This window comes from Danio rerio, chromosome 12, assembly GCF_052040795.2.
Source record: "Danio rerio strain M-AB ecotype USA chromosome 12, GRCz13ab, whole genome shotgun sequence".
Lineage (NCBI taxonomy): Eukaryota > Metazoa > Chordata > Actinopteri > Cypriniformes > Danionidae > Danio > Danio rerio.
Window position 1 is genome coordinate 5,742,739 of NC_141032.1, and position 14,760 is coordinate 5,757,498.

A 14,760-nucleotide genomic window follows, 5' to 3' on the forward strand; every position below is an offset into this window, starting at 1 on the left:
AAATATGCTTCCATCATAAAGTTCACAGCACTATCAATTCTGAGACTGATATGTGATATTATTGGACCACAAACCAATCATATGTGTTTTTGAAATTTTGAAGATTCATAAATCACCCAAAAGCTGAACAAATATTATTTTCAACAATATTGTTTGATGACATGCAACTATTTGAATATCTGGAGGATTGAGAAAATTAATATTTAAAGTTGTTCAAATTAAGTTCTTAGCTATGCAGATTACTAATAACAATTTATTTTTGATATACTTACATTAGGACATTCACTACATTTCTTCATGGAACATATTAATATGTCATATTAATCACATTAACATACCATCAAGACGCAGCATGCACTGCACTTTAACCAATCCTTAAATAAAACAATATTGCTTACATTGTCAACATTGCTAATTGTATACTGTTTTGTTTTTTGGGATTATGTTGTTGTATTTTGCACTGTCTGGATCCAGCACCATAAGCTTTTCACTCATCATAGTACACATGCTACTGGTGATGTGACAGTAAAAGTGATTTGATTTGATGAAAAAAGGCTGCACAATATATCATTTCAGCATGGATATCGCAATGTGATCATTCACAATACTAGATTTAGGAAATAGATTTGCAATGTTGAGTCTGTATTTATCATTTGCATATGTTTTTGGGGCGTATTTTGAATTGCTTTTTCTTATTCAATTACTGTATGTGAATACTGTCAGACTTGGGAAAAGATAAAAAAGTTTACTTTATTGTGTTTAATGTTGTGCTTTTCATTAATTTATTATATTTTATGCATTATACTCCTCTGCAGAATCATCACAATCCAACTCAAATTATAGATTCTTTCCATTTAGAGATATTCCAGTCACCTGATGAAATTGTATTCATATTTGTATTCATCGTATTCATACATTTCCTTATGGAACATATTAATATGTCATATTAATCACATTAACATACCATCAAGACGCAGCATGCACTGCACTTTAACCAATCCTTAAATAAAACAATATTGCTTACATTGTCAACATTGCTAATTGTATACTGTTTTGTTTTTTGGGATTATGTTGTTGTATTTTGAACTGTCTGGATCCAGCACCATAAGCTTTTCACTCATAGTACACATGCTACTGATGATGTGACAATAAAAGTGATTTGATTTGATTTAATATACAAGATTTTAATGATTTTAACCCATAGAATGCATCTTTTGCCCATTGCCAAAAATATACTCATGCAACATATAAGCATAATTCATATATTGTTAGATCTTCCAGATATACTTACAATGGCAACAATCTTGACTTTTTTTGTAACACAAGAGAGAAGCAGTCTTTTCCTCCAAGAGTGTTATTACATTGTCAAATATAAAAGGCTGCACAATATATCATTTCAGCATGGATATCGCAATGTGATCATTCACAATACTAGATTTAGGAAATAGATTTGCAATGTTGAGTCTGTATTTATCATTTGCATGTGTTTTTGGGGGCGTATTTTGAATTGTTTTTCCTTTTTCTTATTCAATAACTGTATGTAAATACTGTCAGACTTGGGAAACGAAAAAAAGTTTACTTTGTGTTTAATGTTGAGCTTTTCATTAATTTATTATATTTTATGCATTAAACTCCTCTGCAGAATCATCACAATCAAACTCAAATAATATATTCTTTCTAATTAGAGATATTCCAGTCACCTGATGAAATTGTATTCATATTGCAATATACAGCTGAAGTCAGAATTATTCGCCCCCCTTTCATTCCCAAATGATGTTTAACAGAGCAAGGAAATTTTCACAGGATGTCTGATTATATTTTTTCTTCTGCAGAAAGTCTTATTTGTTTTATTTCGGCAACAATAAAAGCAGTTCTTAATTTTTTAAACACCATTTTAAGGTCAAAATTATTAGCCCCTTTAAGCTATATATTTTTTCGATAGTCTACAGAACAAACCATCGTTATACAAAAACTTGCCTAATTACCCTAACCTGCCTAGGCTTTTAAAAGTAACTTTAAGCTGAAGAGTCTTAAAAAAATATCTAGTCAAATATTATTTACTGTCATCATGACAAAGATAAAATAAATCAGTTATAGAAATGAGTTATTAAAACTATTATGTTTAGAAATGTGTTGAAGAAATCTTCTCTCCGTTAAACAGAAATTGGGGAAAAAAATATTCAGGGGGGCTAATAATTCTGACATCAACTGCATATCACAGAATAACAAGCTGTTGCAATGTTAGATTTTCCAATATCATGCGGCTCTAATAAAAATGATCAAAATTGTTGTGTTGGTAGTTAGCGTTAATAAGCACAGTTTGAGAATCCCCCACAGAACTATTTACATTAAAGTTGTAAGGTTGTGACCCCGGCTGAACAGGCGGTTTGATAATGAGGACTTGCTTGTTTTGCAACTTTCTGACCTTTGATAAAGTCTGTCCAACATGCATATAGAAAAAGCAAAACATAGGTGACTCTTTTTGGAAGGATTATGTCATCTTTACTTTGACGTGGCTGCAAATAACAAATAAAATAAATCCCTGGCAGATCATTGCCTTGTTTTTGTCCTGTAATTTATTTGGCCAAAGACAAAATGTTGTTTCAATCTCTAAATATGTCAATAAAAAAGTCACTCTGTTAAACTGCTAACATTAACCCTTTATTGGGCACTCATTAAAATACTCTGCAGACAAAAATCTGGAGTGTGTACAATGTAAAAAATGCACGGTTCCACACAATTCCTTCATGTTTTCCCAACACAAATCGAATAAAATAACTTGATTCTTTTTACAAATTGAAGTGTATTAAACATAAAACAATGTCAAAAAAACCCCTCAAGAACTGTAGATTCAGCTCTTAGGGTGTAAAACTATGAAACAGTCTAGATCAGACTCTAAAACAACGTCAGGATATTAATCAATTTAAAAAACTGTATAAATATATATTAATAAAGGAATATAATGATGAAGGTGATTGAAAAGGGATAAAAAGAGAAAGGTATGATGAAATTTTAATTAATGGCTATTTGCAGTACTATGTTGTTATTGTTGTTGTTTCCTTTTTCTATTAGCAGTACTATGTATTTTTTTCTTTTTTTTTCTTCTTTGTGTCTATGTTACAAAATGAAAAGGTACAAATACAATCAAACATATTATTTGTCAAAGATGCCAAAAGGATAAAATATGCTTCATGTAAAAAGAAGAGATAAGTAAAAGAATAAATGAGTTTAAGTAATAAACGAATGCTGTATGTGGTCATGGGGTGGGAGAGTAATAAGCTTATGATTCATCCCGCTCCATTTTTGACCATGTTAAAATGTATTTTTTTTTTGCTAATGATATTTTATGTATGATGTTTTTGTTCGAAAATAAATAAATCAAATCAAATCAAGTAGTTTAAACAAGTAGCAACTATATTAATACCAAAGAGCTTTGAATGACCAAGAGGCGACACTAAATAGAACGTTCCATTGCAACAGCAGGGTCCAGCAACAGCCCCGGATTCAGCCATTTTGGAGTGAAAGTGATCGGCCGTCCATTGGATCTCATTACTGTCGCGATGGCAAGCAGCAGCTTTGTTTTTTATTTATTTATTTAAAAAGCGCATTAAAGCTGAAATACAACCTGAAAGACGACAATACAACACTTACTATCCCAATCATCAGCACTTTTAATAGTTTATTTTACAGACTTATAATATGCTGTTGTTCTACTGGAGTTTTCATTCCAAACTGGCCCTCTAGTGGCTGTTTCCCAAATTACACTAGAGTGTCGCCTCTTGGTCATTCTAAGCTCTTTGATAATACTTATTTACTAGTGTCACTAATGTCAATGAAGTTACCACATATGGTTCCTCACCCAATATGGCTTAAAAAGCTATGAGTAGGCCCACATGCAATCTGCGCGCGCAGAATTCCGCAGATCTTTAGCCCATCATTAATTCTGTTTATTTACTTGAGTAAATGTGTGTAAATCTGTATTTATTTAGTTTTCAAATTAATTTCAGTAACATTATTGACTAATGTAAAAATGTTCATCTCATTTATGTACAATGCCGTTTGTACAGTCATATTTTCTGTCTTTTAGTTTATATATTAAATGAGAGATGTGCTTTGTTTACCAAATAAAGTGAATCTAATTTGTATTTGAATTTTAAATAAAAGTTAAAAAGATATAATTTTTATTTCATATATTAAGGTTTTAGTTATGATACTCCCAAAATAATTCTGCAGATTTTTAGCAAAATTCTCAGCAGAAATAGCAAAAAACGTCCGCAGATTCCGTCTGGCCCTAGCTATGACATCATAGTATGCATAAATAAACAATAGCTACTTTCTTTTATAACGCACCTTCACACTGCTGTCAATAGATAGATATCGAGTGTGTGGTTGATGATCTTGTGGCAGAGAGAGTGACTGAGGCATCGAGCTCACGTTGCACATGCGGATTAATGAGATGCTCAATTAGCGCGTCTCTCTGATGACGTACGACTCCGACCTCTGCTATTAAGCTCGCGTGAGCACCACTGAAGCTGTTAAAGCCAGTGAAGCTGACAAACAGCGTCTTTGGAGAAACGACAACACGCATCAGGGCAAACCCTCATTACCGCTCTTAGGGAAGCCCTCATTATGGTCAAAACATGGCCAGCACAGGGAAACTCCTCAGGACAAACTCCTCATGAGACCTGCTCAAACGGCCATCAGTAACAAACACACACACAATAACAACAATAATAACTGCATTATTGTGATTAACGAAATGTGAACTGACATACAGTGGGGGAAATAATTGCTAAAATCACCATTTTTCTGAAGGTGCTGTTATCTTGAAATTTTCACCAGATGTTGGTAACAACCAAAGACAATATGCAAAGAAAAAGTTATGTGTAATTAAATGAAATCACACAGGGAAAAAAAAGTATTGAACACATGAAGAAATGAAGTTGTAGAAAAGCAGTGAAGGCCCAGACAGCAGCTGAAATATCTCTATTAGCTGCTTCAGTTCAACATCTACATTAGCAGGATGATGAAGATGAAACCAGGGTGGGCATTTTAGCAAGACAACGATCCAAAACACAGCCAAGGAAACTTTCTAATGCTTTCAGAGAAAGAAAATCAAGCTGTAGAATGGCCCAGCCAATCCCCTGACTTCCAAGACCATCAAGATTTTTGCACTCTGTTGAAGTCTCTTGAAAAACTCACACCTGAGCAATGCATGTGACTTCATTCTCCATATATGAGGCGTCTTTAAGCTGCCATCACCAAAAAAGCCTTTTATTTAAGGTATTAAATACATTTCAGAAGTTCAGCAGTCGTTTCTTCTTGTGTCATTTCGTTGTTATTACACACAACTCATTTTTCTGATTTCTTTTGTTTTATTTTATGTTCATGTGTGTATTGTTTAGGTTTCTAACCAAAATCTGGTCAAATTCCATGTCAAACACTCCTTTAGAAATATCATTCCCAGGAAAAAGCATGATGTGTTCAATACTTTTTCTCCTGCTGTATTTGATTGTGGTACTCTGCAGACATTTCTGATATGATGAAAAAACGTTTTTTAAAAACTCACAGGCATGGGACGATAACGGTTTTCAAGTTTTACCGCATTATTAATACATTTTTTTTGTATTTTATTTTATTTATTTTCTCTTTTTGTTTTCTGCTCTGATTTTCTTTTTTGTTTATTATTATTTTCGCCAGGGGTGGGTGGGGTAGGATAATAATAGAAAATGCAAAAAAATGCAACCTTTGTCTACAACTATGTATGCGAGTTTATTTTCAACTGTTCAATAAAAATTTGATCACAAAAAAAAAAAAAAATTACCCGTAGTTTGGAAAAGTCAAGGTTTTAAAACTATGAGAACAGTGTAGGTTCACACCTCTATTAGATGTTGATATTGCGCTGATTTTAGGTTGGACATTGGGTTCTAATGTCAACCCAATATTCAATTTCAAACAAACTGCAACGTCCCAACAACGTTGGGGTACAACGTCAATCTGACGCCATGTTGACATCCTGTGACTGCTGGGATGTTTACTGTTCTAAAATGTTTTAACTGTTTCTTAAAATAAAATATAGTGTACAAAGGGGAATAAAGTTTTTGTTTATTACCCAGATATTTAAAAAGAATATATTGTAGAGCAGTAATCACAATACCGTCAAACCGTGATATTTTTATCCAAGGTTATCACACCGTCAGAATCTTAAACCGGCCCATGCCTAGTGCTGCATTATCCGAGTTATCATTCATGTTGACAGATCCAAAGATTAATGTTAAGTGTGATTAATAGAGTCATGAATATTAAACTGGATCTCCAACTTTCTGATTCTCAGGTCATCCATATTTCTACTACTACTGCTAACGAAAACTGCTTTTTATATATTATATAACATATATAACTGATCCTGATGCAGATTATCGTAATCGTCATGTGTGTATATGTGTAAATGTGAGTGTGTGTGTCTTTGTGTGCGTACATATGAGTGTGTGTGTGCCTGTGAGAGTGTGTATATGTATTTGTGTCTTTGTGTTTGTGCATATGAATGTGTGTGTGTGTGTGTGTGAGCATGCTTGTTTATGTGTATGGATGTCTTTGTGTGTGAGTGCAAATGTACATGTTTGTCAGTGAGAGTGTGTGCATCTGAGTGTGTATATGGGTCTTTGAATGTGTGCTTGTGCATGTGTGTGCGTACCTATGAGTAAGTTTGTGTGTGTGTGAGTGTGTGTGTGTGTGTGTCTTTGTGTGCGTACAAATGAGTGTGTGTGTGCCTGTGAGAGCGTGTATATGTATTTGTGTCTTTGTGTTTGTGCCTATGAATGTGTGTGTGTGAGTGTGTGTGTGTGTGTGTGTGTGTGTGTGTGTGTGTGTGTGTATGTGTGTGAGCATGCTTGTTTATGTGTATGGATGTCTTTGTGTATGTGCGGAAATGTACATGTTTGTCAGTGAGAGTGTGCGCATCTGAGTGTGTATATGGGTCTTTGAATGTGTGCTTGTGTTTGTGTGTGCATGCCTATGAGTAAGTGTGTGTGTGTGTGTGTGTGTGTGTGTGTGTGTTTGCTTGTATTTACAGGTCATTGTCTGTGTACATGTGTGTGTCTGTGAGAGTGTGCATACGCGTCTTTGTGTATGTGCCTATGAATGTGTGCATGTGTATGTGTATACATGACTTTGTGCGTGTGTGTGTGTGTGTGTGTACGCCTGTGAGGGTGCATTCATGCTTGTGTATGTGTATAGGTGTCTTTGTGTGTGTGTGTGTGTGTGTGTGTGTGTGTGTGTGTGCGTCACAGCAGCAGCTTGCTCTGGTTAAGCTGCGGCTCAGGGTGATGCCGGTGATGCCTGATGGCAGATGGTTTATGACTCAGTCAGAAAAGCGCTTTGCTGCTCTCTCACACACACAAGCGTGAGCGTGTCTGTTCACCTGATCAGCCTTCTCATTGATCTGCCTATTTGTTTGTGTAATTCTGATTTTTACACGTACTTCACCCCTGTTTACCCACTAAGATAACATAACCGTGAACCATGACCCAGAGACAGCAGTCTTCAAATTCATTGATTTTGGTTATGACACAGGCAAACCCTCCCAACCTGATACTCACTGTTAGATTAAATTCTGTCCGCTAGGATGATCTGAAAAGACGATTCCACATTTATCCACAAAAATGAGCTATTTAAACATAAAACATATACTTTTGGCAAACACTGTTGGACCCTCTATTTATAATGCTTCATATGAGTAATCATAATCTATGAATAGATGCATAATGCCTTATAATTCATAATATAATATGTCCTATCATCTCATCCATAACAAACATACACACTGCCTGACAAAAGTCTTGTCGCCTATCCAAGTTTAAGGAACAACAAATAATAACTTGACTTCTAGTTGATTATTTGACATCAGAAGTGGCTTATATGAAAGGCAAAGGCCTCTAGATTACACTTATTTTACCGAAATAAAATATGATCATGTCTTGATTTTTAATTATTTAATTAGGACAGTAAAGTCTGACTTTGCTTACACTTAACAGGAATAATGTTCAGTATAGATTATAAAGTCATGCTGCAGTGGAAACAGAATGAATATTGTGTCTGACTCCATCATGAGCTCGGAGGACTGCATCCATACATCTCTGCAATGACTCAAATCACTTATTCATAAAGTCATCTATGGCAGAGAAAGCGTTCTTGCAGTTCATCAAGATCCTTTGGATTCATCTTCAATGCCTCCTCCATCTTACCTCAGACGTGCTTAATAATGTTCATGCCTGCTGACTGGGCTGGCCAATCCTGGAGCACCTTCACCTTTGCTTTCAGGAACTTTGATGTGGAGGCTGAAGTATGAGCAGTAGCGCTATCCTGCTGAAGAATTTGCCCTCTCCTGTGGTTTGTAATGTAATGGGCAGCACAAATGTCTTGATATGTCAGGCTTTTAATGTTGTCATCCACTCTGCAGATCTCTCGCACGCCCCCATACTGTATGTAACCCCAAACCATGATTTTTCCTTCACCAAACTTGACTGATTTCTCTGGGTTCATGCTGGTTCCAGTAGGTCTTCTGCAGCATTTGTGATGATTGGGATGCAGCTCAACAGATGATTCATCTGAAAAAATCTACCGTCTGCCACTTTTCCAAATTTTCAACTAGAAGTCAAACTATTTGTTTTTGCTCTAGATGTAATGGATCATATAAATATCCAATCAAAGCCTGGTTTTCATAAGGCCTCATCATACTACATCTTACGGTGTTTCAAAGTTGTCTTTATGATGTGATTATAATATGCTCAAATATTGAGACTAACTTGCTAACTTGATTTAGCAGACTGACTAAATGCTGAATGACTAAATGTAAACTTTTAGCTATTTGCGTATCGCTTACACCTCTTAATTCATACAGTAAGTACCCTACCCCCCACTTTTTGAACATAGACTTGAAAATGACATGTTCAGCTTAAATGAATGCCAATCTTTAATGCTTTGGCGCACAGATTTAAGCTTGGTCTCATTTTTAAAAAGACACCTGTAACTGAAGTAAAGACCATTCAAAAGGGTAAATAAACAAATGCCATGTGCCTTTATGTTCATGAAAATAATAAAACAATAAATCTATGTGATTAAAATGCATAAAATATGTAATTTACAAAACATGGTTTAGCCTAAAACTGACAAAAATATTTGAAGCTTACATTACCAAAAAAGCTTTCAGTAAGATTTAGTGTGGCTGCAGTACCGAACATGACCACCAGATTCAGTTTCCATTGATCACTATACAAAGGCGCCCCCTATGTTTTGAGGAACAAGAACTGTATTCTTTCATAATATCTGAAAGACAATATCTGTAAAGTAGACATCAAATTCTGTAGTGTGGGCAGTTTGGTGGTATTTGATTTGAATTTCTCCCCAAATCATTTAAAAGCCTCTAAAACCCTCCCATGTGGGTCGCTGTAGCAAAGCAATGCTTTATGGCTTATGTGTTTCCTTGTTGCAAATTAATAAATAACTATTGCTCAGTAAAAAAAAGCCATTAAATATGGATACTAGCCAATACAAGCTTTCAATTGATATAAAGTTTGTCATCATTGCTTTATGTTATATTAGGATTCATTTGCAAAAAAAGATGTAAACCTAAGTGTCCCAAGTAAACTTAACTGCTATATCTGCATTAATAACTAATAAATCAATGCCATTTTTAAATACACAGTGAAACAGTATTTACAGATGTTATGTGTATCTAATTGTTATTTTTGTGCAGCATGTTGCTTAGTTTTTTATTCTGAAAAGAATCAATTAATTATACAATATATAAATAGTTCTGCGTGAAATTGTGCATGTAGTATAATGCAGTAGGAGTCCTTTCTTTACTATTGTTGTGCTTATTTATCATACAATACAACATCAGTAGGCTGTTCATATAGTATTAAGCATGCATTATCAATATGTGACTCATTTCAAATATTAAGTATATTTATTTACTTGCTTCACTGTTAACAAAACATGTTAAGTTAGATAAATAATTAAATGTTCAATAAGAAGAGAAATATATAGACTAAAAAAACACTTAGGTGTGATTTGAATATAAGAATGCTGCTTAATTATAATTATATATAATTATTACTATTGCCTGTTTTGTTGCTACCGATGTTCTTTGCATGTTTTTTTTATTTTTATTTGAGTGATCTGTAAACAATAGTTAGGGAAAAATAAAACAAGCCAGCATGTTGGGTCAGACATTTAGGTCAATCCAGCTAGGTCAAAGTAGACCTCTGTCCATCATTTCTTAACCCAAAATGCTCAAAAATGTATTGTTTTTAACACAGTTTTCTTTTTAACATTGACAATTGATCTGTTTAATTAAATGCTAGTTTTTTTTTTTACATAAATGCAAAGCAAAAATCCATTTCTTGGCAACACTTGGGCTGCTAAAGCTGTTTTTCAGTCTGTCCCATCAGGTGAACTGCCAGTGTTAGACAAGGTAGATCTGCATTACCATCTAGTGGCTGAAGATGGTAATGTTTGGATTGGTCTCCATTTTATAGCTCTTAATCATGCATCCAGAATACAAAACAGTTTCAGGCCTGGTTTTATAAACAGGATTTAAGTTAAGCCAGGACTAAACCTTCATTAAATGCCTCAAACATAGTGCTGGTGTATAGCTTAATGTTAATCAATAGCACTGCTGTATTTGAAGACAAGCCATGTTCAGTTAAGACCGCTCATGCATGCAACCTTGTCTGTGAAATCAAAGATCAGTGTTTTATTTCTAGTAATAAGTATAAAAGTAGAAAATAATTTTTAAATACCTTTTCCAGATATTACTTCATTTTCGATGCGCCACCTAAATCCAAACTGACAGAAAAGTTCTGATTGAGTGAATACAGAAATTAAACAACATTGAAGATGATTAACAAAGTATTTATAATAAAAAAACTATCAAAGTTACAAATGATATATTCTCCAAATGTTCAACATGAAGAAAAAATGACTAAAAAACACATTTATAACAAGCAAAAGGCCTTTTAGTAGGCATATAATGATAGGTAATATTTTCTGATTTGTTTTTTATGTAAACATTAGATTAACTATAGTTGCAAATGTTTCAAGATGAACTGAAGCAACTTGATAATTCATGCAAAATCTTTTAGAAAAATCATGTATCACATGAATAAGTAAGTAATGTGTGTTTATATAGTGCATGTATCGTGTATAGACATACACCCAAATAGCTTCACAATCATAAGGGGGGTCTCTCCACTCCATCACCAGTGAGCAGCATCTACTTGGATGATGCGACGGCAGCCACAGGAAAACAGCGCCAGTGCGCTCACCACACACCAGCTATTGCTGGAGTGGGGAGACAGTGATAGAGCCAATTCGGTGGATGGGGATGATTTGGAGGCCATAAGGGTAAGGACCGATGGTAGAAATTTGGTCAGGACACCGGGATTACACCCCCTACACTTTACAAGACGTACCATGGAATTTTTAATAACTAGAGTCAGTGAATAAAACATTTTCTGAATAATTTAAGTATCAAATGAATCATGTTTTCTGAATGGATTTTGTATTGCACTTCATTGTGTACTTCACCTCCACAGCTTTCATCATAGGTGAATTGAATGGACTAAATTGGCCGTAGTGTGTGTGTGTGTGTGTGTGTGTGTGTGTGTGTGTGTGTGTGTGTGTGTGTGTGTGTGTGTGTGTGTGTGTGAATGAGAGTGTACGAGTGTTTTCCAACACTAGGTTCCGGCTATAAGGGCATTCGCTGTGTAAAACATACTGTATGCCAAAATAGTTGGTGGTTCATTCCACTGTGGCGACCCCTGAATAAAGGGCCTAAGCTGAAGGAAAATGAATGAAGAGAGTTTTTCCTTGAAATAAGCTAATTAATCTTGTTTTTGGCTTTGAAATAAGTTAATTTTTCTTATCCTATTGGCGGATTATTTTTGCTTGTTTTAAGGAAAACCTCACTTGGTTTTGACTTATTTCTCAGAACAACACAATATTTTTTTCTTGTCTAAAAAATGCTTCTTGGTTTAGGAATTTGTAGATAATTAGACTAAAAGAACGACACATTTTTTGCAGTGCAGAGTTAAATAAAACAGGCAAACCTTATTTTCTTTGTATCTGCTGAGGTCTGCAATGCAGTACTCCTTGAAGAGCTTATCGTAGTACTTCTTTGCGAGCTCTTTCTCCCTAAACATTTCAGACACTTTACATTAGGGTGACTGTTCAAGATTACAATGACAGACAGACTGACATCCAGGCGTTATTACCATGTCATATCCTCCTCGTCCTCCTCTTTCCACAAAAAACGGTGGTTCTCTTTGACCACATCCAGATCCGTCTTATCTTTTGACCTGCAGATGGAAACACAGTTCATGTCAGCTAACCTGAAACTGAATTACAGCTCAAGTCAGCAATTTATCGTTTTCATCAATTATTAAAGTGCCTCTATTACGCGTATTCAGATATTCTCTTTCATGAAGTACACAATATAGCTTTTTGTGAAAGTAAAAGGTCTGCAAAAGTGCACAATGGAGTTATAAGCTCTTAAAAAAAGACTCTGAACTATACCAGAGATTTAAATTCAATTTAATTCAAATCAGCTTTATTTGTATAGCGCTTTTACAATGTCGATTGTGTCAAAGCAGCTTCACATAAATGGTCATAGTAACTGGATCAAAGTAGTTCAGTTTTTAGTGTTTAAGTTCAGTTCAGTTCAGCTCACTTCAGTGTGCTTTAAAACCATTACTGAGAGTCCAAACACTGAAGAGCAAATTCATCAATGCGTAGCTCTACCGATCCTGAACCATGCAAGCCAGTGGCGACAGCGGAGAGGGAAAAAAACTTTCCCTCTCCGCTGAGGGATGTACTAACATGTCTTAACATGTATTAACACTAAAAATCTTATTTAATTTCTGTATTTATTTGTTTGTTGTTTTTTAAACACACCTGAAAGTTGTCAGTCATTTCAGTCATAATTCCAGCAGGTTTGTAACAAATCTGCAAAACACAGGTCTAAGATCTAAGAGTTGTTGTCTTGTTTCTAGACCAAATATCTAAAAACTCTCAAATCAAGAAGCATGTTCTAGACAATTCAAAATATTGTCTTGTTTTTAGAAATAATAGGTCAGAATTAAGTGAGGTTTTCCTTAAAAAATTATTTTATTGTTTATATTGTCCATGCATTTAACTTAAGGGCAGTTTTTAAAGCCTCTGAATGAAACTGATTATATTCCCCTTGAACTTGAGCTCCATGTTCTGCTGTATTATACTAAATGAGCCATAAAAAAACGTATAAAAAAAAACTAAACTAGATATTTTGTACAAAAGGCAGAAACTTTTTACATTTTTACTTATACATTATACTTATACTTGTACATATTTTCTAGACAAGCAAAAAAATAGTGTTTTGTTTTTAGAAATAATAAGACACATTTTACTGTACTGTCCTGTTTTTAATGACTCCAGAAGACTTTTTTAATGACATTTTTAAGACATTTTTAACAAAGTGACAACAGAAAAAATGTTAGAATTCTTATCATGTAATAACACTAAAAATCTTATTTAATTTCTGTATTTGTTTGTTGTTTTATTGTATATTTATCATTGAAATGTTCTTGCCATGAAAATAGCCTTGGTTGCTGACATAGCATTAAATTAAAAAAATACATTCATAAGAAATAATAAGTCAACGTTAAGTTTTTTCTTAAAACAAGCTAAACAATCTCCCAATGAGGCAAGCAAAATAAACTTGTTTTTGCTTTAAAATAAGAATATTTTATTATTTTATTTTGCGCTAAATACTGGCCTGACCTCCGTAATACAGCATTTTTGGCAGTTTTTTGTGGATATGTCTACGTGAGGACTGTTTTGAAAAGGCTGTCATGTAGATGTGGGAAAATGTTTTTTTCGTTTTCAGCTACATCCATTGTTGTTGCCTTGAATGAATCATTCAGACACTGCGAGAGCTGATGCTGCAATGTTTCTTCTGAGAAAATTAAAATGTTTTTGACTTCGGCTGAATAAATAATAATACTACTACTAATAATAATAGCATAATCTAAAATAACATAAAAGGGCACTTTAAGAATTGCAAAGTTTTTTATGAGAGTGACTACTCACGTGGATCGCCGTAAGTCCTCAATCTTTCCTCCATAGTACAAAATGTAGTCGCTGACAAACTTCTTGTGACGTTCAAACTAAAAGCTGTTAAGGATTATTTTGACACTTGCCTGAAAATACAATTTCAGCATTCTTACATATTGCATTTTAATCTTGAACGAGTCTGCAATCAAAGCTTGTAAAACGAGCTGTAAAGAAATCCAAAACCTTGTAAAAGCTCTCAGATTAGTTTGTGAAAAACAGGATACAGCATTCATTGATATCAGGTGTTGACGTCGATTTCTGGCTTCCTCTCTGTCAGTGCAAGAATAAAATGTGAGTACACACACACTAAATTGTATAGACTCTGCTGTTTTGATGGATGTGATGTGTGGTTTACCTGTCCCACTCATGAGCAGCAACATTTTTATGGGCCACCTTGGTGTGTTTGCCTTTCTGGAATGGCTTCTGTAAGAGTTCATCTTGACCCGCTCTAAAACCAAAAGAGGACCAGCACTTCAATTAGTTCTTCCATCTCAATAACTTTTTCTGCAAAATACATTGTCCTTTTTTTCTAATTATAGTTTGGTCAAAAGATTTTTTATATTTTTAAAGTATTGGTTGCTCAAGGTATTTTTGTGAAATCATTTTAAG

The 14,760-nt window shown here is 34.3% G+C and overlaps 1 protein-coding gene across 1 annotated transcript in view; it reads right to left on the reverse strand.

Moving 5' to 3' along the window:
• Positions 1 to 14,760, reverse strand: part of fra10ac1 (FRA10A associated CGG repeat 1) — a 32,076-nt gene that overhangs the window by 11,971 nt on the left and 5,345 nt on the right. The window contains exons 3-8 of the mRNA NM_001006006.2: positions 14,507 to 14,599; positions 14,376 to 14,421; positions 14,128 to 14,204; positions 12,276 to 12,359; positions 12,111 to 12,195; positions 10,803 to 10,848 (exon numbers count right to left, since the gene is read on the reverse strand). Coding sequence (NP_001006006.2) covers positions 10,803 to 10,848; positions 12,111 to 12,195; positions 12,276 to 12,359; positions 14,128 to 14,204; positions 14,376 to 14,421; positions 14,507 to 14,599 — 431 coding nt within the window. The remainder of the gene's footprint in view (positions 1 to 10,802; positions 10,849 to 12,110; positions 12,196 to 12,275; positions 12,360 to 14,127; positions 14,205 to 14,375; positions 14,422 to 14,506; positions 14,600 to 14,760) is intronic.